Raw genomic sequence first — 24,028 nt, forward strand, 5'->3', positions numbered from 1 at the left:
ATGAAGGAGCCGGATGACCAGGACACTGATGGAGGAAGATCAGGATCAAGGAATGAGGGAAAGTTGGCTCATAGGTCCACGCTGAAATGTGAGTAGGGGCAATAACACACACACTTCTTTGTTATCAGCTTTGGGTAAGATCATTTAAAAAGAGTACCATCTGGATTTACAGTCAGAAATGCTTGGCCTGTTTCCACACTCTCTTACAAACTCTCCTGTTCCCTAAAAGTAGCATCTATGCTTTAATTTTTAACCCCAGTTCCTAGCTCATCTCTCTGTACTTAGCTCAGTGGGTAGAAGGCTGGCCTAAAGTACCAGAGGTCTTGGGTTCAATTCCTGGCACTGTTTAACATGGAAGTGTAAATCCCAGCCAGTCCAGAGGTAGGAACTGGAGAATTAGGATTTCAGGCTCATTCTCAGCCTTAGCCAGCCACCACCTTGAGACCCACTGGGCTACATTAGACCCTGGGTCAAAACAACCAAATAAATGTCAGCTGTCTATGTTGATAGCAAGCTGCACGAATATCTTGCTCTCCATTTCCTCTGCGATCTCTGTATGTGATGGACAATTGGACACAGCAGAATGGAAAGAGGTGGAATTCGTCTTTAAGCCCCGAGTCCACCACTTGGAGGTGCTTTGCCAAGGACCACCCAAGTTGGGTATGGGGGTTCCAGGGATGAGGGTCCTCAAAGGCTAGGCGGGTAAGGATTTGGTGGTGACAGACAGAAACAAGCACAGAGCCAGTTTGAATCTGGGTGTATTTTGCAGCTTTCAAACAAGGGTTTTTATGCATAAAGAAACAGGTATTACAACGCTTAAAAAAATATTCAATGAAGCAGTCAGGTAGAATGGATATTATGATCATTTGGAACAATAAAATACAAAAATCATCTAAGGCTAGTGACAAATTTCTAAGAACAAGGTAATAAATTTTTTATGATCAGTTACTGTTCAACATCCTGATTTTCTGTAAATCTTCAAAGCATAAATTTAAACTGTTTTAATCAAGGCTTTCTTAAACATATACCAAAGCCTACTTCTGATGACACATGTGCAGCCATATAAAATTTTATTGTTGGGAAAGTTTTTAATCTATCAACAGTATCTTATACATGATTTATAAATTGAAGCGCTGGTTTTCCCGGAGATGAGGGATGAGGTCATGGTTAGTGACTCCATCTCAAGGGATGGTTTCTTTCTTTTCTTTTCTTTTTTTTTTTTTTTTGGTTTTTCGAGAAGGGTTTCTCTGTATAGCCCTGGCTGTCCTGGAGCTCACTCTGTAGACCAGGCTGGCCTTGAACTCAGAAATCCTCCTGCCTCTGCCTCCTGAGCGCTGGAATTAAAGGCGTGCGCCACCAAGCCTGGCTAAGGGATAGTTTCTTACCCATTGTTCTCTCTAGCCTAGGCTATCAAGAACATCTCATAAGCAGGAAAAGGAATAAAAAAGACAAGACAGATAAGTAGCCAAGAGAACTTCGGCTCAATAATTTTTCTCTGGCCAAGAGTTCCACAACCGTCTCCAGGAGGCCTCCTCCTTTTGAGGTCTACTGCCTCAGTCTGAAACTTGTCACGCAGTTCCTCCTGGGGTTGTGTGGCAGTGCTTGACCTTGAAGGAAAAAAAATATATACCTTTTAGAGTCTCACTTATTTACTTACTATTTATTTTTACTTTACATGTGTGAATATTTGCCTACAAGTATGTCTGCACCACATATGTACAGTGCCTATGGAACGGGAGTTACAGGAAGTTGTTAGTTGCTGTGTGGGTACTGGGAATCAAAACCCAGTCCTCCAGAAGAGCAGCCAGTGTTCTCACCTGCCAAGCCATCAGCTCCTTTTAGCCCATTTAAATGAGTTACTTGGGAAATTAAATTGGGAAAGCTATGGAGAAGGATTCCATAGGTTGCCCATGAGAGAGGAGAGGTGCCCTGGCCACAAGAGTGAGCTCAGGTGTACTTAGAGAGTGGTTCTCCAGAGCCTCCCTGAGCAGAGCTGAGTCTTTGGCCCGTTCAGGTACCTTCTTTCCATCCAAATGCGTGCATCCTATGGAGTTCGGTCTGTGGTCCAGCTAATTGACTTGGCCCAGCCTTTTGCAGTCATTTATAATTCTCTTGGGTTTTGTCTCTAGTCTTTCAGCTTCATCTCAGACTTACTGGGGACTTCGGGGTGCACTTGCTGTTTCTTCCCTGTTCTTCTGAAGGTCCCTCAGGCTAGTCTCTCATGTGATTGACACCGTGGATTCTAAGCATGCCCATGGTCGGACATGAACTGAACATTGTCTTATTCCTGAAATCCTCTCTTTCCTCAGTTCTCATTCCTCATTAATTTTATCTGAAGCCAATATTTTAACTTACTAAAATATTTAATAATAAGTTGATTTTACTTTGAGAGAAAGGGTTACTCTTAAAAAGCATTGTGGATCTTCAACCTAACCTATCAAATATTAGTTGGCGTTATGACTGCAGTAATACTAACATTCATGCTGGCATCTTGCTTATTCTTTCTTGTTAATATGTCATAAGAGAAATAGACTAGAAAGGAAATGAAAACAGAAATGAACTCACAGAGACGGCCTTTTCGTTTTTGTAAAAGTTTAAGTCTGATCAAATAAAGTATGTTCTAAGAAAGTTTGAATATAAAACATTTACATTTAAAGCATAAACGAGTGAGAAGTTTTAGTTGCTCTGGAAATTAAAAAAAAAACATTTAACTAAAATCTTGTGAGATTTTAAAATGAAATGAATGGTCTTTAATATCTATACACGAAGCTTCCGAAGATACCACAGCCGACTTAAATACTGAAGGGGAAGAGTCGTATTTGGATGATGACCTGGATTTGGATGATATGGACGAAAGCTCACATTCATCTCAAGAGTACGTTCAGGCTCCTGCACGTAAGCGTGATTAGCTCTCTCTCAGTAATTGTCACTGTTTTTAAAGATTGCTGTTCATAGATCGAAAAAAACGGGAAATCTGCAAGACGTGGACTCCGGTACAGAAAGTAGCCGCCCTCAGGGGTTCTGCATTCTGTTTCTGAGGACCACATGGTCTTGTATTTGATCTGGGGATAAAGTGATCCGGGGATCGTGCCTCGGCTTAGTTAGAAGTTCTCCAAGTCCCCTGTTGGAAGCGTGGCCAGCACGCACCTCACGCAGGATGTGCGCACATCCTGGGCTCCTCCTCCTGAGTTTAGTAGCATGGAACACGGGCTCAGGCCAGTGGTGGTTCTTAACTTCAGGCACGGCTGCATGGCCTTCCTCCCTTTGTGAAATATGATTGTAGGGTTCAACGTGTATTCTTCTTAGATCATGTGTTTCATGTTTTAGCTCCCCAGGAGCCTCCTGTTGAAGTTAAGGAAGAACCAGAAGTCGAAGTAAAGAAGAAACTCTCAGAAACCTTCTATTACGATTACCTGGAGCTTATTTCCATACCACAGGTGTCTTCGGAAGGGAGGATCCCACTTCATTTTCTCACCCTCAAGTATCCATTCCAGCTATACATTTATAACGCTAGAGGGTTTCATTTCCTAGGTCAGGGGTTGGCAAACTATAGCCCCTGGAGCAAATGTGGCCTCTGGCCTGTTTTTGTAAATAAAGTTTTATTGCAGCACAGACGCATCCCATTACATTCTGTCTATAGCTGCTTAAATAGTGGTGATTAAGACTGGGTTTTTTGTTGTTGTTGTTGGTGGTGTTTTTTTTTTTTTTTTTTTTTTTTTTTTTTTTTTGTCTAGAAAGCTTAAGGCAGTTGTTCTGAACCTTTCTAATGTGTCAACCCTGTAATACAGTTGTTCCTCATGTTGTGGTGACACCCAATCACAGTTATTTTTTTGTCACTTCATAACTGTAATTTTGTTGCTGCTATGAATCATGTAAATATATCTGTTATGTGACCCCCACCCCCCGCAGGGTCTCCACTTGTGGTTGAGAACTGCTGACCTAAGTTATCTATCTACTTCTTGCCTTACAAGTTTACCAACCTTTTTCTTAGGAAATTGTGAGAAATGTGGTGGGGGTGTTGATCCTAATTTAAATTAAGCTTTTGTTCGGTGCCACCGTAGGAAGAAGTGACTCTTTTCACAGATGGACCAGGCTAAAGTTCACCGAGATGTGGTTTTCGCAAGAGTCTGCAAAGCTTCTCACTGACATTTTCTTCAGAGTTCCAGGCTGGCCTCCCTTTGCCAATGCCCGTCTAGTGACGTCATTGCTTTCCTTTCTCGAGGCACTGATGGTACCATTGCCAAGGCTGATACTTTGCCATCACGCACCGGAAGGGTTAGCCGAGGTGACTCTGAGACGAGAGGTCACACTACAGCAAGTTTTGATTGGTTTGTGAAGACAGGCAACCGTAGGGCTGACCCAGGGGAACACTTGTGTTTGCTGTCCGCGTGTTAGGTCTGTGAGAGGGTAACTAGCGCTGGGAACAGTGGCTGCTGTCCGTCGGCACTGCAGCTGGCCTCTCCCGAAGGGTCTAGTTTGGAGATAAGTGTGCTCGCTTTCTGAATGCAGCTTTGAACTCTGTTTCAAGCCTAGGTGTGATCAAGCCTAGGTGTGATCAAGCCTAGGTGTGATCAAGCCTAGGTGTGATCAAGCCTAGGTGTGATCAAACTAGTTTGCCACATATTACTTTCTAACCTGGCGTTTTCTCTTCTTAACTTTTCTGTTCTTTCGGACACAAGAACTTTTCTTACAAATAAGTGGATCCTCCAAAATCATAGTTCTCCCCACCCCCCAAACAAAGTCTCAAGAAATAGATTCATCCTTAAACCTTTATGAACAACAGGTTCTTGTAAAGAATCTGTCCACTGAAGCAGCACAGAGATGCTAAAAGTTTTCATAGGTTGCTCTCATTTGCATGTTATTTTATGTCTTGTGTTTTTAAATTTGAGCTGACTGTACCAATAAGATCTTATGTAACCCAGATCTTTAAACTTCCATTTTGAATTAATGCAATTTTACTCTATGACATAAATATACATACATACACATACATACATACATACATACACATACATACATACATACATACAATATATTTGCTTATACAGAAATGTAGTAAAAAAAGCCTTGGAAAATCTATATATTCTTATGTATCCTATTATTAGTGAATTTAAATAATCTGTTTATATTAATTAAGTTTTAATTTGAGTACAGTAGGCATGTTATAAAATTTTGTATTAGATTTCTACAAATGTCAGATTTTCTTTACATTTGCTTTTTTACATGTATTATGTATGCAAGTGTGTACATGTGTGTTCCCACATGTGCCAGGGCATGCCAGAGGACAGCTTTCAGGAGTCTGCCCTTTTTATCCAGTAATTTAGTTCTAGGGACGAAACACAGGTCGTTAGTCTTGGCAGCAAGTGCCTTTACCCAGTGAACCAGCTAGCTGCCTCATCACCCCATTACCCAGTGAACCAGCTAGCTGCCTCATCACCCCAGAATTTTAAATGCCTTTCATCTTCAAGGAAGAGGCCTAGAAAATATTTTTAGAGGGTGGATCAGTGAGTTAAAAAAACTTGCCACATAAGCCTGATGGCCTGAATTGAATCTCTGGGACCCAAGATGAAAGACGAGAAATCACACACACACACACACACACACACACACACACACACACACACACACACGTACATGCATACACACATACATACATCCCATATAAACAATAATAAAAATTATTTTTACTATGATTTCAACAAACTTGACTGGCAGCTATGAAGGTGAAGAGGCGGATTTTGTCCCATGTGGTATGGTTCTGTTTTCAGGATACAGAGGAAAATGATCCCCATTAAGAAAGGCTAGCACTATCTATCTGCTTATCCCCAGATCTCAGAATTTCTTCCCAAAAGTTCAAGTAGAAAACTTTAAGCTTCCGTATGAAGATTTTTCACTTACTTTAAAAATAAAACTGCGTCTGTGATCCATAAAAAAATTCTGAGTTTCAGGGTAAAGTTCGGCTTTGTTGTCTTCAGATCGTTAATTAAATAGAGTATCGGTTTTAAAACTAGTCTCAGTTGTTTTAGTCAGGCATCCGATCCCTATTGGATGTCCTGTCCCACTGTTTTCCTTAGCAGCCTTGCCCCAGCCATTCTTTTGGTTATGACTGCAGAAAGCGAGCCAACCTACAACTTCTGGACAGCAACACTTTGCTGTACGTGGCTGGGAACCAGATGATCCTGCTGGATTTTAAAGACAAGACGCAAATTTACCTGCAGAGTAGCAGTGGCCAAGGGATCGGCGCCATTGGGGTATGCCAGCATTTAGTGACCCAGGGGCGGGGACACCCTGTTTCTGCTTTTCTCAGTTGCCACGGTGGCAGTTAGAGACCAGTGATATGCAGGGTGTGGTAGGGCCATGTGGGATGCACAGCCATCTTTTTTCTAAGCCCTTTTCTTTCTCTTTCTTTAAAGTGTTTTTTATTTCTTTTTCATGAAGCCCAAGCTGGCCTTGAAGTCAGTACAGAGCCCAGGCTGGCTTTAAACCTGGAATCCTCCTGCCTTAGCTTCTTGAACAGAGAGGAAATTATCTATGCATCTATGTATGTATCTATGTATGTATCTACGTATGTATGTATGTATGTATGTATGTATGTATGTATCTATCTATCTATCTATCTATGTATTTATGTATGTATGTATGTATGTATGTATGTATGTATCTATCTATCTATCTATCTATCTATCTATGTATTTATGTATGTATCTATCTATGTATCTATGTATCTATCTATCTATCATCTATTTATCTATCCATCCATCCATCCATCTATCTCACTACTCTGTACATAAATCAAGATTACAGCTGTGCATCAGTGTAGTTATAAAAACTGATAATGTAGGAAATCCAAGGCCATAAAATTAATTGTTGAATTAGTATCTTAAAGGCAGGTTAAACAAATGCACCAACAACACAGGAGAATATCAGTCTTAAGTGATCTTAACCTGTATTATTAACTAGGCTGTGAGGTCTAGCAAAAGTTTCAGTCTTTTAGAAAGAAAGAGATATTTTCCTAAGGATGTGTCACCACAGGATAAAAGGCAGCTTCAGCAGGAGGTCAGCCTGTCAGCTCCTCTCATGGGATGGTGCTCACAAAAACCCTTGACAGATGTTGCTCCACAGTTCTGGATCTCCAACTCTTCAGGACAGCTAGGCAAATAAATTCTGTCTGCCATAAATAACCCAGTCTTTCAGGGAGAAAATGAACGGAAACACACATTTTGTGAATGTTTCTACCATTTAGAGCGACTTACACTGTAAGTATGACTGGTATTCTGTCCTACTTAGCTGTTCCTACATAACCATCCAGGCCAACAGAAGCATAGCACTTGTTAAAAATGTAAATGTGAATTCAGAAACACTGGGTTTAGGGCTTAAAATCTGTGTTTGGATGAACCTTTGAAGCAATTCTGACACACACTAAAGAGTAAAGCCTTCATTCTCACTATGAATTTAATACTCATAACATTAAAATGATTTCTTTAATAAAGCTAAGCCTTAATTTTTAAAAATTTCTTTTAGTTTTTAGTTCAAATCATATCCATCATTAAGTATTTATCATATGCACATTTTTAAAATTTTAGATTGAAGCGCAGTCTAGTTAGCCAACACAGTAATGGTCACTAAGTACTGCATGGATAAGAATATCTAAGTGAAATTTTCCCTTGAATATTTTAGTGAGACTCTGTTTTTCTAGGTCCATCCAAAGAAAACTTACTTCGCAGTTGCCGAAAAAGGAAGTTTTCCAAAGATTATCATCTACGAGTTCCCTTCTCTGAAGCCCTACAGAATCTTGAGAGGTGAGGCCATCAAGATCTTTGGAGTAGTCCATGTTCAAGACTAAGGTCCTGAAGGTGACCAAGATTACAGAATTAACCAAGATTCGGCAGAGAAACAAAAGTAAGAGGTAGAAAGGAAATTTATTTCATAAAATTGGCTTACAGTTGTTTAGGTTAGTTGTTTGGGTCCCCACAGGCTGGAGATTCCAGAGAGAGGGTTGGTGGGCCTTCTCCAGGCAGCACTATCTCTTCAGAGAATCTTCAGTTTTACTTCTAAGACCTTGCAGCTGACTGGATGAAGCCTGCCTAGACTTTCAAGGATAAAATCCTTCAAGTCAACTGCTCAGAGCTATCAGTCATGTTGGCCAATAACTTCACAAAAACTTCCCTGCTGTTTAGTTTGAATAACTGGCTGTTACAAACTAGTGAGGGTGAGAGTGGTGGCTAACATTAGCCATCTCCATTGTCTTACAGTTCTGCTGTCTGGGTAACTGATTTGGGGAGTCCAGTTTTTTGCTTTTTTTTTTTTTTTTAACTCTGGGAAATTATCAGACTCCCATTCATCCTTACAGATGGGACAGAGAAGGCCTATGCGTATGTAGACTTTAACAACGAGGGGAACTTGCTGGCCTCTGTTGGCTGTCATCCTGATTACACAATAACCATCTGGGACTGGAAGGAAGAACAGCCCATACTGAGAACGAAAGCGTTTTCTCAGGATGTCTTTAAGGTCACTTTCAATCCTGATAATGATGAGCAGTTAACTACCTCAGGATCCGGCCACATCAAGTAAGTCTGGTACCCAACAAAGAAACTTGTAGATATTTTAAGGGACGTTTCTAAAAGGACCAAAGATATAAAGATAATTTTTGCTATCATTACATTGAATATTTTTTCAAAATTAGGAAGATTTCAGAAAGTTTTTTAAAATACTTATTCTTATTTTATGTTTATGAATGTTTTGTCTGTGTGCATACATGTATAATACATGCACGTTGTATCTGTGGATGCCAGAAGAGGACTTTGAATCCCCTGGAACTGGGGTTACAGATGGTTGTAAGGTGCCGTGTGTGCGTGCGTGAGTGCAAGTGCTGGGACTCAAACCCGGGTCTTCTAGAAAGAGCAGAGAGTGCTGCTAACTGCTGGGCCGGCTTTCCAGCCCTGCCTGGGTTGTTTTTCAAGTTAACCAGCAGTTCGCCCTTTCTCCCTCCCCCTTTTTCTTAGTGTACCTTTTAATATAGGGACTGATCCTCCAAAACAGTATAGATAAAGGAAGGGCTTTTAAGTTGAGCGCAGCCTTCTCATAGTCTCCACTTAAAGCAGTTTTTCATAGCATCTCAGTAACTCACTGTTGGTGTTTACAAAGCCATGGTGTTTTTCAGACCATGGTGGAGTTTCTTATGTTTCTCAAGTCTTAACGGTGGCACAAGAATCCTCACAACCACTCCTCATGATCATTGCCGACTCCTGATCTCAAGTCTGTGGCTCCAGGTCCCACACCCACCTTGATCTGCTTGCAGAATGGAATGATGTAGACCCTCTGTGATCCTTCTTACTGGTTACTTGTACTTAACATCAATTACTTCAGTCTAATTGATAATTTCACTTATGGCTGATAACTGCTGCAGCAGACATCATAACTCAAAATCCAGGTCTCACAAAGACAGGGGACTCCCTCCCCACCCCCCCAGTGTTGACTCTATGTTGCCTAACAGGGACTAGTAGACACTATGTGTCAAGATGAACTGACTGAAGTTACTTCACATGCACATATCTGCATATCCGGGGCTGATGGACATAATATGACACCACACTGATCAGCATCTCTGACCTCTTTCTCTCTTGTTTGCAGGTTCTGGGAGATGGCTTTTACATTCACTGGTCTCAAGCTGCAAGGGTCCCTGGGGCGATTTGGCAAAACGTCCACCAGTGACATAGAGGGCTATGCGGAGCTTCCCGATGGGAAGGTGAGCGAGCACGCCTGCCGTTCCTCAGTCACTGGACTGTGAGCAGATGGCAGCAGGCTTACTTGAAGTCAACCACGTGTTCAAGGACTGTCAATGAGAACAGCTACTGTAATTCTGAGTGTCCTGAACACCTCATTTTCCTTTTACAGACTATCAATGGAAAGGAAAACATTTCCCTAAAGTCTTCATAATCCATATGTATAAGCCATTTCCTGGTTTTGCGACTTATCATATGTACGTGAGGTGTAAAACATTCTCTTCCATTAACACAGTGACATGTCGATGATGTCATGAAGTTATAATGATTTCCCTTTTGTGTCATGATGTTCCAAGGGACTCACATAGGCAGGGCTTCAATCAAGCTTGCGCCTTGATTCAGTGTCAGGATGGCATGGGAAGATGAGGCATTTCCTAGCTGTATCTGCAACACTGTAGAATAATTTGCCAGTTGATTTACTGACATTATTGTCCACTTTTCTCTTGCTCTTACAGATTTTATGTTTTGTTTTTTGTTTTTTTTTATTTTTTGTTTTTTGTTTTTTTGCCCAAAATAATGGTTAACTGGGATCCATTTCCCTTTGCTATCTTACTGGGTCTCCTATTAGATAGAATAAGTTATACTGTGTTACTTGTGATCACGTCTCTTATAAGAAAATTCCAGCACACAAATATCACTTTAAGAAACCAAATTATCTGGGCATTAAAGTGACGGCATAGTTTCAATTAAAAGTACGGTGTAAAGGAGAAAATAAAGAAGTCTGGGCTAGCCAGTCTAGAAAAATTAGTGAGCTTTGGGTCCAGTGAGACCCTTGACAAAATCCCAACAGTAATAATAGGCTGTGAAGGAAGATGCTGATGTTCACCTCTGGCCCCCACAGAAGAACTAAGTTCTAATGTTTTCCAGCACAGTGGGTGTCTGGTTCACAACCATGTTTTGAATATGTAATGAGGAACTGGAGACAGGTGTTCAAAGCTTTCCAGCACAAACGTGATGGATGGAGATGCTGAGAATCCTGATTACCCATCATACATCGTATACATGTATCAAGCTATCACACTACACCTCATAAATGTGTACAATTAGTATTCATCAGTGGAAACACTTGTATAAAAAATCAAGTTGAAGACTCTGCTAAAGTGAGCTGAGGCCCAGTAGCAGGTCACATAGGCAAGCGAGATTAAGACTGAGCTAAAATCATCAGTTCTTGCCGATGAGAAGGACAGTTTCCCACTATGGATCAATCCGCACTGAGGATGGTCTGTGGACATAAGACTTTCTTAGTCAAAGATGCCCAGGTATCTCAGAGAGAAGAAGTGTGCTTGCCAGTTTCTTTGGCCTCCGGCTTCTGAGACAGTGTAGTCAGAGCAGGGACTTTTGAGTAACAGCACTGAAACCAGCACCTTGGCTCCTCTGGGGAATTTGGGGGGTAAGTTATTTAACTGACGGTGCTTCAGTTTTCTCCGAGTGAGAACAAAGCTGGAGTTAGGGAAAACAGAGCACCCGTAGGCACAACTGCACATGGTGCTGCTGAGCGGAGTACCTAGTGCACATGGCTTTGGGCGTTAAACGCCAATGCAAGTATTGAGGTATACCCCATAAATATTACTTATTATATCACTCATTAAGGACCATAAGAGCCAGTGTTTGATGGCACGCATTTTGGAAACTGTTGAATTAGACATTAATTTGGGAGCAGTCCCAAATACTTTCCGTGTATGAAACTTGAGCTGTAATCTGCTCAACTTAGTAGTGGTCTTCCAGTTTAGCAGACAGTTCTACTACCAGCATTCATAAGGAAATTACCACTAACACACTGCCCAGTTGTGGGGTGTTAGGCAGCGTAGTGCTAAAGGTATAATTGGAGGTTGTATCTGTGGTGGTGGGTTTTTATTTCTCCATTTTCTTTCCTTCTTATACCCAAGCTATGATTTTCACAGTCAAGAAAAAAGAATCTAGAAGCTAACTCTCATATGTTTGTGGTGTTTATTCTTTATGCACATTTCTTTCTTCCCACCTGCCAGGTTCTCTCAGGGTCAGAATGGGGCAACCTGCTGCTTTGGGAAGGCAGCCTCATCAAGGTGGAACTCTGTCGGACTGGCATGAAGTCTTGCCACAGTGGTTCCATTAACCAGATAATGCTGGATGAAGGGGAAGTTATCACTGCCGGTTCGGATGGCAGTGTTAGGGTAAGGCCACGCCACTCCATCTAAGACTTGCAGATCATCTAGGTGGGTTTGTCTTATACGGTGCTTTTTGAAGGGGGCCTGTGGTTACTTATTTTCAAGATCAATTCATTTTAAATGACACTTCTCACGCAGTAAATATTTGCATTCTTGTCAAAATTAATGGAAACATTCTGAAGGGAGCTCTTCTTCTTGGGCTTCAGGTATTGGCGTAGGGACTTCAGAAAATGAAAGCCCATATTAGCACCAGACAAACAGTGGGCGCACATCCTATCACAGTGCCCGCGGCTGGGCATTTCTTAAAGATTGAAAATTGTGAACTTAGCCTGGAACTCACTAGGTAAACCAGGCTGGCCTTGAACTCTCAGAGATTTACCTGCCTGGGCCTCCTGAGGTCTGGGATTAAAGGTGTGAATCACCACCAGGCTGCTGGTGGAAATGGTATCTCTCCCGGGTGTGTGGGTGGGGCTTGATGTGTGCCACCACCCTTTTCCCCAGACCTTGTGCTGGGGAACTCAGTGATTTCACTGTGCACTGGGACACTGCATCAGAAACTAAGTCCCCTGAGTTTCTGTTCTTCCCTGTGTTTCCCATTTACCCTGTATGGCACCTTCTGTGAACACTAGAGAACCTACAGTCTTCTGATTTGTCTTGCAGTCTTCCTGGTCCATGGTCTGGGGCCTTCTGGTTATTAAATTCCTCAAGATCAATATGTGCTATCTGAATATTCTTCATATGTATATGTGCACATCTATTTTCTTTCTTTTTTTTTTTAACATCCAGACTGCAGTTTTTCCTCTCTCCTTTCCTCCCAGCCCCTCCCCTTCCCCATCTACTCCTCCATTTCTCTTCAGAAAAAGAGGCCTCTCACGGATACCAGCCAAACACGACATATCAAGTTGAAGTAAGACTACGCATGTCCATATTCTTGATTGTATGGGCAGCCACTGGAGAATGGCCAACTTACCAGAGACTATACCCTTAGTGAAAATTGTCTGTCTCCCAGAAGCTTGCAGTTGCCAATAGCTCCATGACTTGGGATTGAATTATGCACCCAACTCCCATCTGCATCTTGGGATTTGGTCTGGCCTGGGCTTGCATGGGTGTTATACCTGTTGCCATAACTGCTTGTGAGTTCATACCTGCAGCTGCACCTCCGCCCAGAAGATATTTCCTCATAGTCCCCAGCATCCCAAGCTCTTACTCTCTTTCTGCCTCATCTTCTGCAATGGTTCCTGAAACTTTTGGGGAAGGCAGCATACGGGTATATGTTCCATTTAGGGCTGAGCACTGTACAGTCTCTTACTCTCTGTATCTTGGCCAGCTATAGGTCACAAAAAATAAATAGAAGCTTGTCAGATGTGGGTTGAGAGATGCACAGGTCAATGAGTATAAGAATAAGTCACTGGGAGTCTATTTAATACCGTGTCCATTTAGCTGCATACTAGTAGGCTCTATCTTAGAGCCTATAACCTGTCCAGTCATAGATTCTTAGTCAGGGAATGGGGTCATTGTATGGGTTTCATCTTGTTGAGTAGGACTTAAGCCCAATCTGAGAGCGATTGGTTACCACTATGATGTTTGCACCACTTTTACACCAATGAACTCGTCTTTCCAGGCCAGTCATTTCTATAGCTCTCAGGGTTCATAGCTGAAATATGATTGATGATCACCTTTCTCCTCCAGTAGCATAGTACTGGATAGTACTTCTCAACACTATGAAAGCTAACTAATAGGAATGACACTTCCAGGTCTGTACCAATGTGATTTTGCCATGATCTGTGATGAAAATATGTGGTACCGACAGTCAAATTCTGGAGTTCAATCAAGAGCAATGGCAATAACCTCTTAGGTGGGAAGGTCTATGGGACTTCACAGGCCAAAAACTCCAAAGGAAGTGACTCATACCTGACACCTTGTATTTGTTAGCTTCTGGTGTCTAGTAAGGACACAGTTGTTGTGTTATAAAATAACTTTCTTGTTAATTTTGTAAGATATGGGACTTTGAGACCATCGACACGGCTGACGTTATAGATGATACTGGATTGTTGGAGATAGAACCCATTAATGAACTTCACATAGACAAGAGTGTCAACCTCTTCTCAATGATCAAGATGAATGAAGTTGGAAATAATTTTTGGCTGGCTCAGGTATGCCACACTCTTCTGTTTGTACTTTCTAACTGTATCAGGACATAAAATGAAAATAGAAATACAATTCATTGTTTGCACCAGAATGCCCCATGTTACACCTTTATGAGATTGCTTGGCTATTATATGTTTCTAGTCTTAAATATATAGAAGACATTCTTATTATATTTCATTGACACCTTACAATATATGTAAACACTAGGTCGTGTTGCTGGTCCTCATTTTAACCAAATCATAGAATGAATAGTTTTAATTTAATGAACATTAAAAATGATTAAAAACATTACCGGCTGTTTGTTTTAGGATGCCAATGGAGCCATATGGAAGCTTGACCTTAGCTTTTCAAATATTGTAAGTGCCCATTTCCTTATTTTCTCCTAACTGCTATAGGAAAAATTCTTTGATAGTCTTTAAAAGCTGGCTTGTCTTTCTTTTGTTTCCATCAAGTTAAAAACAGAACTATATCATTATACATTAAACATTTCCTAAACACAGGGAGTCTTCATTCCTATGACCTAAGGCGGTCCTTTCAGCTGCTCTCCTGAGCAGGCAGGAAGGGGCATCTGGTGGGATCCATGTAAAATTGGTCATTAACTTCGGAGCCAGGACTCCGTCTAGCTTTCCTAGTTCCCCAGTCCCGAGCTCTTCTGAATCTATTATACTTTCCTCTTTGAGTAAAATGGCATGTGTACTACAGGATTTTAGTTATCGTCTGTAAGGTTGGCTTTAATTGTATATGATGCTGTCTTTGAGATCCAATGTGCTGTCTGTTCTCAGACCCAGGATCCAGAATGCCTCTTCTCTTTCCACTCCGGACCCATTGCAGCCTTGGCTGTATCTCCTCTCACTTATCTCATGGCCACAACTGCCATGGACTGTAAGTATAAACCTATGTGTGTGTGTGCATGTGTCTCTGTGTGTGTTATGTTGTGCATGTACTCGTGTCCATGTATATGTCCATGTATTCTGGTGTGTGTTGTGTTGTGCATCCATGCATGCTCATGTATATGTACGACGTTCTGGTGTGTGTGTGTGTGTGTGTGTGTGTGTGTGTGTGTGTGTAACATCAGGAATCTTCCTCCACTGCTTTGCAACCTATTTTTTGAGAAGGGTCTCTCACTGAGACTTGAGTTCACCAAATGGTTAGACCAGACAGGCAGGCAGCTCCAGGGATCCTCTGCCTCTGCCTTCCCAGCTCTGCGATTACAGGCGTGTGTCACCATACCTGGCTTTTTCATGGAGGCTGGGGACTCACACTCAAGTCCTCAGGTTTGTGTGACAGGCATGTCACTGTCTGAGCCATCTCTCTAGCCTTGTTAAGTGAGAACTCTCAGTAAAAAATATATCTGGCCATGTCTGTATGCAAACTGAAAACGTGTGGCTATTAAAGGGGTTTGAACATTCTTCCAAAAAAGAAGCCCGTGGAATAGAAGAAGCAAGATGGATTTTGAAGCAGGAAGTATACAGCCTGCAGCAGACATGGTTGGAGATTAGAACAAAGACCTAATTGTAAATTATTTAGGAAAGTGCTGTTCATTTTGTTAGCAGCACTCGTGCCTTTCTGCCCTCACCACTGCTCTGTCCCCTCAACTTACAGGCATTTCTAACCTCACAGACAGCAAAGGAATGTGTTCTGTCAGTTGGCCACAATTCACACCTCTCATCAAACTGGCAAAGGGCCCTTGAGATCAGGAGAAGGAGGCTCTGAGGGAGGAGAGAGATCCCAGAACACATGGAGTATCAAAGTAGAGAGAGGAATCGTGGGGACAGTTAGATACAGTGAGAATGGAGCCAGGAGAGAGAGAGGCAGGCAGGCAGTGTTTGTGTGGGGGCAGCGCAACTAAAACCTACCATGCATAAAAACACCACAAGGAAATCTGTTAGCATGCATGCTGATCTAAAAATAACTAAAAAGAAAAAAAATAAAGACAAATTTAAAAGGCAGTTAGCCTATCAATTGATCTGAGTTACTGAATTTTCTCCTATTAACAAGTGAGCTGAAATATTTTTTTAAAAAATAAGTAATACATTTATAATCTATTGCTTTTAAAACTTTTTCTTCTTTTCTGCAGGCTCTGTTCGTGTCTATGATTTTGCTAGTAAAAACTCTTTGGTTCAGATGAAATTTAAACAAGGAGGCACATCCCTCATTTGGGCACCCCGATCAGTAAGTTTGTTGTTTTAATCAGAAACACTGGAAAATATGGTGAATCTGTGATATCTTGTAGAGATGTAGTTATTTTTTGGCTCAGAATTTTAGAAGTATAAATAGTTCAACTTGTTTATTTTACCTAAAATATTGCAGAAATCACTTCATGGGTTGCATTGCTTAGTGAAAATCTGGTTTTGTTTTACCCGTGGCATAGCTCTGTCTTGCAAAATCACCTTGCAGTCGAATTTGAGGCATCTTCTGTCCTTGCATGATTTTTAAACACCATGGGACTATTTGGGGAGTGATTGATTCTTTTTAACAGCAAGAATAAGGGGATGAGATCACAGGGAACATGGCTCAGTGTCGATCGTAGATGGGTGTTGGCGTAGGAGGTCCAAGGCTGCATTCTGGGAGATCCGGGGGGGGGGGGGTCCTCTTGGTAGGCGGTGGAGACACAGCAACTCTCTAGTGGGTCTCAGCGCCTGTAGGGGGNTGGTGTTTTGAAGGAGAGTGATTAGTGTAACAACAAGGTAGGCTTGGCAGCAACAAGGAGGTGGGAGACCCCAACATTTCTGCCCTTAATATTAAAAAAAAAATTTGTTGGACTGGCACAAAATATATTTATGCTCTATCGTCCTGCCCAGGAACCGCGGTGGCTGGCAGCCACACCTGACGCAGATTTTTCCCGAACTGATCTATAGTCTAGGGGTGGAACCAGACAGCTTGAGAAGGAAGTCCAGTGCAAGGCTAGTCAGAATTTAATCTCACCACCAGGGGTCCTCAATTATACTGATTCCTTTGGGCCCAGCAGAAAAACCTGATTTGGGTGTTTCTGCCAAAGCAATACTACAATTTCCCTATTTTCTAGGCCTTGGTAAATACTAGAATATGAACGTAACTTCTACAGGTATTTTACTCTAAGCTATCCTGGGCTTGGCTCTGCCAGAGGCATTATTAACATGCGGATAGGATTTGTGTAATATATGATTGGAAATGCCAGGACTCTAGGAGGCTGAGTCTCTTTTGAGACTCTTTTTTTCCTCAGGACTCCTCTAGGTTTTTAGGCCTGATGTGAGTCACTACTAGAGTGGTGGTGGCAATTTCTCCCTATAATTTTAGTTTTAGCCGAAGTTTTAGAATGTAGCCAAATCATTAATGTTTTAATTGTCCAAATGACTCTTGCTAACAATCGAAGTTTTATGCCTTCAACTGAACCAAGTACAAACTCCCTGCGATTGAGCTTTAGTATTATTTATAGTCAATTGTTGTATTATGAGGTAATGGTGAGACACAAACAGAATGGAAGGAAGCATGACACTTAATAGCTAGCCTAACCATGATATTTTTAACATCTTGCCCTAATGCCAGCACCACTTATTAAGGNCGTTAACCTTGGCCTCCAAATTTGTTTATAAAGAAAAATCAGACCAAACCACAATATATATGTTTAGATGCCGAAAGGTTTTTGCCACCGCTCCATGCAGGAAGATGAGGCTGAATAACACTGGCTGCACACCATTGGTGGTAGTTGACCTGCTTGAAAACAAAAGCCAAACAGTTGGACAGTAACAGGATAACAAACATTTTTGGGAAAGGCCAGGTACTTTATTTAGTTGCAAATCAGCAACTCTCAGGTTCAGACAATAGCTTCTAGGTGTGTGGGGGAAGGGGCGGCTNGAGAATTACAGAACTTCTGTGAGCTCCTTACAAGAGGAGGCTGAGCTAGATTTAACTCTGCTTAGTTAATAAAGATTTTTAGCTATCTTTATAAATANTGGAATTATTACTAGGCCAGTCTAAGATTGAATTTAGAGTAATTGGTCACAATGGAGGAAGGAGGGGAATTATTATAACTCCTCCTAAGACTGATCTTTATAAGTCAGATTTTACAGTTTCTAATGTTTTTATTTTAAAAGTTAAAAACTTGAAGCAAGGCAGCTTAGCTTGTCCAATTTTGGACCAAGGCAGGCAAGCAAGGGAGTGTTAAAAATATAATTTCAAATCAGTTTTATTGTACCCACTGTTACTCAGCTAACTCACAGGTCAGCTTGGCATACAAACCTTTTTGCAAGTTGTCATACTTTGCAGCATTCTGTGGAGAAAACACAAGCTTTTTTTCTACCCCGTAAGGGTAGCTGTTTAGGATTAAGCCATAAGTCAATAAGTAGATCCTTTTTATTTTGCCTAGACATAAGTATGTCGAGTTTTAGGATGCTATAAGGCATTTAGTAAGTTTGACATTCAAATTTTAAAATTTTAAAAATAAAAAATGAGATTTAAATAATGTGCACAGGGATAATTCCTAGCGCCAGCTGTGAGTTTCTGACAAAACTCACTTTAATTTGGTCTGGGTTAATTTTGAGAGGCGGGCTGGCTGAAATGGAATGTGCGAGAGGAAAATGGAGGCCTAGACAAATTTTTCTGATCAAGGCTCCAAAGTTTAATAACTGAACTCTGTTTAAATAACATGGAAAGATTCCCAGCCCCCTCCTCAGTCTTTGAAGTTGCCGGCGGCAGTCTGATCATAGATGGGTCTAAGGATCGAGGCAGGGACGAATGTCTGTTGGCGTAGGCGGTCCAAGGATGCTGCATTCTGGGAGATCCGGGGGGGGCTCCTCTTGGTAGGTGGTGGAGACACAGCAACTCTCTGGTGGGTCTCAGCNNCTGTAGGGGGCTGGTGTTTTGAAGGAGAGTGATTAGTGTAACAACAAGGTAGGCTTGGCAGAAATAAGGAGGTGGGAGACCCCAACACGCCAGTGTCTACCTCCAGTTCTTATGGTAGCACTTCTTCTCCACTCTATCCAGTTCTTGTTCACCTCCTTGTACCTCATTCTTGACCAAGCACCCTTCAGATCTCAGATCCAACTGTCTTTGCCTTAGGGGAGTCCTCAGGCTAACCTAGCTTCTTTGCTGTGTGTTTCTTTCCTATGGACCTGTGAGTCATATTTTCTACACATCTACATGTTAGTAGGCGACACTAAGTCTACTTGTGTTTACCCAAAACTGCTGGTGGCAGGTGCCTTCACATGGGTGGCAGGTGTGCTATCCATGTTTGCTTGTTGGAAGCTTGAATTATCGTAGGTTACCCTGCTTATGGTCATAATAGGTAAATGGTCTGGAACTGATGGAGACTGCCATAACACTGAACCAAGAGTAGAAGAGGCCGGCCAATGCTATGTTACCTGGGTCAAGGCAAGATGTGGAGTGACTTCTGTGTATGTTTCAATCACTTAACTAAACGCAGGTCTCGTGTGTTTGCTCGTTTTCCCAGGTAAGCGTTTCTGCATCACAGATTGTCGTAGGATTCCAAGACGGCGTCGTCCGAATTCTTGAACTTTTTGACCCAAAAGGACTTACAGTTTTTGCAGGACGGAAGAAAATCCCAGATGCTGAGTTACATTTAAAATATGTCTTCAAACCCCATACTGAAGAAGTTACGGCTTTAGCTTATGAACGTGATGGGGATATCTTAGCCACTGGGGTAAGTGTGAGATTCCCTCTCATTTCCTATTGAAACTCTACACCAAGCTTCCCTCTTATCTGCACCTACTCTACCTGCCCTATTTACCACAATTAACCTACATTTTGTTTTCTTATTTCTTTCAGTGCAGTCTATGTATGGTATTTAAGAACTGTCTTATAAGTTAAGTTTTAATGCTTATTTTAAATGGACAGAAAATTTCAGATGGAAATCATGCTGGATGAGTTTCTTGTAACCATTAGTTTATAACATACATGTGTTCTTAAGGAGGGGCTGCCATAGGTGAGGTTTAAAAAGTTCAGTGGGAGAACTCTTGCCTAGCATGCAGTCAGCTCTGCTTTGATCTTTGGTACTCTCTAAATGCAAACCAAAACAAAAGCCTGCCTCAGATAAAGGAAATAACTCTACATTCTATAGGAAGTAAGAGGTGAACGGATGTATTGTGGAATTATTTTAGAAATTATATATACAGAAACATGTATGTATAGACACATTTATGGTAGTCACATTTCTAGACTATGAACAGTAATGCTTGGGAAAATGAATCAAACATTTTAAACCATATATATATATATATATATATATATATATATATATATATGCACATATATTTCAGATTAATCTAGAATATGTGACTGTTGAGTCTATAAATATAAATTAGATAGACTCTATGGTATTAGACTCTATGGTATTAAACAGAATGCTGTATGACCTTATTGTCATAGTAATATGTATTGGGTGGGCGTGTCCCTTTTTCTTCTAGAGTGAAGACAAGACTGTCTTCTTCTTCGATGTGGAGAAAGAATACAAGCCTATTGGTTTTTTTAACACTCCTGGGCCCATTTGCCAGTTGATGTGGTCTCCACCCAGTCATGTAAGTCGTTAGCATTTGTCCTCAAGATTAAATCGCAGTGTCTTGTGGTTACAGGGCTTCTCCCTCTTTGGGCTACATTTTCTTCATTGCTACTTGGCAAAAATCCGTTCCAGAGTTGCTCTGACTACTTTGCCTAATTTGTCACTAGTGTAACCAAAGACTGCAGGAGACAATCGTATGTCAAGGAAGATCACTAGCTCCTTCAAATATAGTGATTTAAATGAGTTCCCCACATCCCTTGGGATGCCTCTTATCCGTGCCTTCTCTCACACAAGATGGCCACCTTGAAACCTCAAAGCTTCATGCCTCCCTATTCTGCCTTCAGCATCAGTTTCCAGAGAGGCTGGGACAGTTTGAATTGTCACAGATGACCGAGTTGAGCAGACATTCATACCACAGATTTTCCTCAGCGTTTTCAGCTAGAACACTTTGCTCTTTGGGCTAACAGATTTCACAATCACGTATTTGGCTATGGAAATAAGTCATGGTTTATTTATTTATTTGTTTTTATTTATTTTTTATTTTTTTTAGAGACAGGGTATTTTGTGCAGCCCTGCTCCTTGTAACTCACTCTGTAGACCAGGCTGGCCTCGAACTCAGAAATCCGCCTGCCTCTGCCTCCCAAGTGCTGGGATTAAAGGCGTGCGCCACCACTACCCAGCCAAGTCACGGTATCTTTAAAGGAAACAAATGAAAAATCTAACTTTAGTCATCAGGTTAGTAATGAACAATTACATGAGAATAATTAATACTAGTGATGCAATAATAATTTGTGTCTCACCTTAGGGTGAGATTAGGGTATCACCTTTAAAAATGATTGCAATATTCTCACTGACTTTGAACTTGAAAAAAATGCTTACATGTAAGTGATATGCATAATCTTCCTTCCTTCCTTCCTTCCTTCCTTCCTTCCTTCCTTCCTTCCTTCCTTCCTTTTCTTTTTCTTTTTTTTTTTAGCCTGAAAACACTTTATTGATCATCTGTGAGAATGGCTATATTCTTGAAAGTCTATGCCCAACCATTAAGGATGTAGATGACCAGAATGTTATCACGTTTGCAATCCCGAACATGTTACTCCGATGCTTCCATTTCACGAGTGTCAAATCTAAGATTTTGGTATGAGATCTTCTTGGACCATTATCTCCTGTCCTTTCTTCCACTTGGAGATGCAATATCCTTTAAGAGATTCTTGAAGAATACAAACAAAATAAAATAAAATAAAACAGATCCTGGCCAGCAGGAGCTTATACACTGGTGGTAAGAAGGTGGCTAACTAGCAGGAGGCAGTAGTGGATAGGGAACTACAATCCAGGTACAAAGAGGGGAGCTTCAGGGAGTGTGAAGGGGATGATGTTGCTGATGGAGGGATGGGGGGGGGGATAAAAAAAATTGGCAACCTGGAATTGACGATTTATACTCAGAAGACGGAAAGATGTCTGAGAGAATGAGGAAGAGAGAACAGCGCTAGGGCAGCCACTATTTAGACAGTTCTCAGCATTTTCACGACGAAGAATGGCTGGTTGAAGTGGCAGCATGCAGTTTGTAGGAGATGCGGCAGGGGTGCATGCAGATAACGGAGGTCTCTTTAGAAGCCGGCCAAGCCACGTCAGTTTGAGCCACTGTGATCTTTTGTGAACAGAGGGCGGTGTAAAGAGATCATACAAGTCGGGAAGGTAGTTCTCAGGGGCGAATAGGAGGTGGGGCTACCAGTGTTGGGGAACTCTACCTTGGACAGCTGTGGATATCTAGTGCCTATATCACAGGGAGCCAGAAACAAGCTTCCCTGTTGGCTATTTTAGACCACGTGGTTCCTAGGTCATTGGTGGCAGGCTCTGACGGAAAATCAAAACTTCCCTTCTTTTGCAGGAAAGGATGGTCAAATGATTCAATGAAATGGGTATCAAGGAGATTAAACGGAAATGATGCGCATCACAAAGATTTGACTTTTAATGATAAAAAAATTGTATTCCCAAAGGGTAATTTACGTAAATATAGGAACTGTGGGGTTTCTAGAACCCGTCTTCTTTCCTCATTCTTTGTCATGCTCACACACAAAGTAACACACTTTAACAATGTCTATTTATTATCTTTCTTTTTTAAAAAAAGAGATTTTTGGAAGTACAAAGGAGAGAACAACAGAAGATGTTGAAGGAGAAGGAAAAGTTAGAAAGGAGGCAGAAGCTAGCAGAAGAGAGGGAAGCCTTTGGAGAAGAGGAAATACCAGAGGAGGAGAGCAGTGAGGAAGGGGAAGAGGAGGGGCCGCCGCTGCCCGAGATCTTCATGCCACCAACACCCTCTCCTATCCTGTGCGGCTTTTACTCGGTGCCGGGGAAGTTCTGGGTGTCGTTGGTAAGTAACAACCCCTTATCCAGTCCAGGTTATGGTTGCTTTTTCTCACCCCGTTCATTCATTTGCATACATTGGGAATTGAATTTTAAACTAGTCATGTAGCTGTAAGTTTTATATGGTCATTTTTTAAAAAAAAATACATCATCTTAACATCTCTTTTAAATATGTCTGGCTTTTGGATCTGTTGTCATTCAAGGCCAAACTCACCTGTTCAGGAAGACCAAAGAGGGGACAAACCAAGAGTAGAGGGTCAGAGGTCAAAGGAGTCCTCTTCACCTGAGTCTGGTGTTTGTTTGTTTGTTTGTTTGTTTGTTTTCTAACGTTGAAAACAACAGTTTTGTGGCAGAACTGTACAGTTACAATCTGCTTACATCCAGGCTGTGTGGTCTATGGGGGTCTAGGAATCTATGTATTTTCCTCATTCTACCCAGTCAAAACCTGGACTTAGCAAATAAGGAAGAAGTGCAAATAGACCTTACAAAGACTGATACAAGAAAGAGGGAGTTTCACAAAGTGTGTGGAGGGTTATATGTCTTCCACTTTTCACAATGTTTGTGGAGGGGTATATGTCTTACACTCGTACACCATATAGTCTTCTCACAAAACATTCTCTCAATATATTGCAAAGCAAGATTTTTATTATGGATGTTACAGTTTTTGCTTCTGAATGTGTGCACATGTTCTCTCTCTCTCTCTCTCTCTCTCTCTCTCTCTCTCTCTCTCTCTCACACTCACACACACACACACACACACACACACTAATGCCTTCCCCAAGTAACTGGCTTAAAATTATATGGAAAGATTATTACTACTAATTCATACTTGGTACTAGTCTCTTAAAACCATAGTGTAGCGCTTTTAAGTGACATCTTCAATGACATGGAACTAAGGTATGCTCTCTGACACACTGTGTCCATGGCCCATGCTCTTAGGCACTAAGCCCCATCATGAAGTAAAGCACAGATCACAAAGGGACTCCTCTTCCTGCTTAAGCAGCCATATGCCTACTCTAGAAAAGCCAGCTTCATTCTGAAGTCAGGACTCCAGGGCTTGAAATCAGGGCTCACTGGTGCTCAGTTATCCCACCAGAAGC

At 41.5% G+C, this 24,028-nt stretch overlaps 1 protein-coding gene across 1 annotated transcript in view; it reads left to right on the top strand.

Annotated features, from left to right (window-relative positions):
• Cfap44 (cilia and flagella associated protein 44) overlaps positions 1-24,028 on the top strand; it is a 69,983-nt gene continuing 45,955 nt past the window's right edge. The window contains exons 1-16 of the mRNA XM_021209913.1: positions 1-88; positions 2,770-2,895; positions 3,328-3,481; positions 6,089-6,251; positions 7,697-7,799; positions 8,351-8,567; positions 9,631-9,745; positions 11,768-11,932; positions 13,924-14,079; positions 14,383-14,430; positions 14,857-14,956; positions 16,152-16,246; positions 19,503-19,712; positions 20,476-20,586; positions 21,544-21,702; positions 22,693-22,935. Coding sequence (XP_021065572.1) covers positions 1-88; positions 2,770-2,895; positions 3,328-3,481; positions 6,089-6,251; positions 7,697-7,799; positions 8,351-8,567; positions 9,631-9,745; positions 11,768-11,932; positions 13,924-14,079; positions 14,383-14,430; positions 14,857-14,956; positions 16,152-16,246; positions 19,503-19,712; positions 20,476-20,586; positions 21,544-21,702; positions 22,693-22,935 — 2,253 coding nt within the window. The remainder of the gene's footprint in view (positions 89-2,769; positions 2,896-3,327; positions 3,482-6,088; positions 6,252-7,696; positions 7,800-8,350; positions 8,568-9,630; positions 9,746-11,767; positions 11,933-13,923; positions 14,080-14,382; positions 14,431-14,856; positions 14,957-16,151; positions 16,247-19,502; positions 19,713-20,475; positions 20,587-21,543; positions 21,703-22,692; positions 22,936-24,028) is intronic.

Source organism: Mus pahari, chromosome 12, assembly GCF_900095145.1.
Source record: "Mus pahari chromosome 12, PAHARI_EIJ_v1.1, whole genome shotgun sequence".
Classification (NCBI taxonomy): Eukaryota; Metazoa; Chordata; class Mammalia; order Rodentia; family Muridae; genus Mus; species Mus pahari.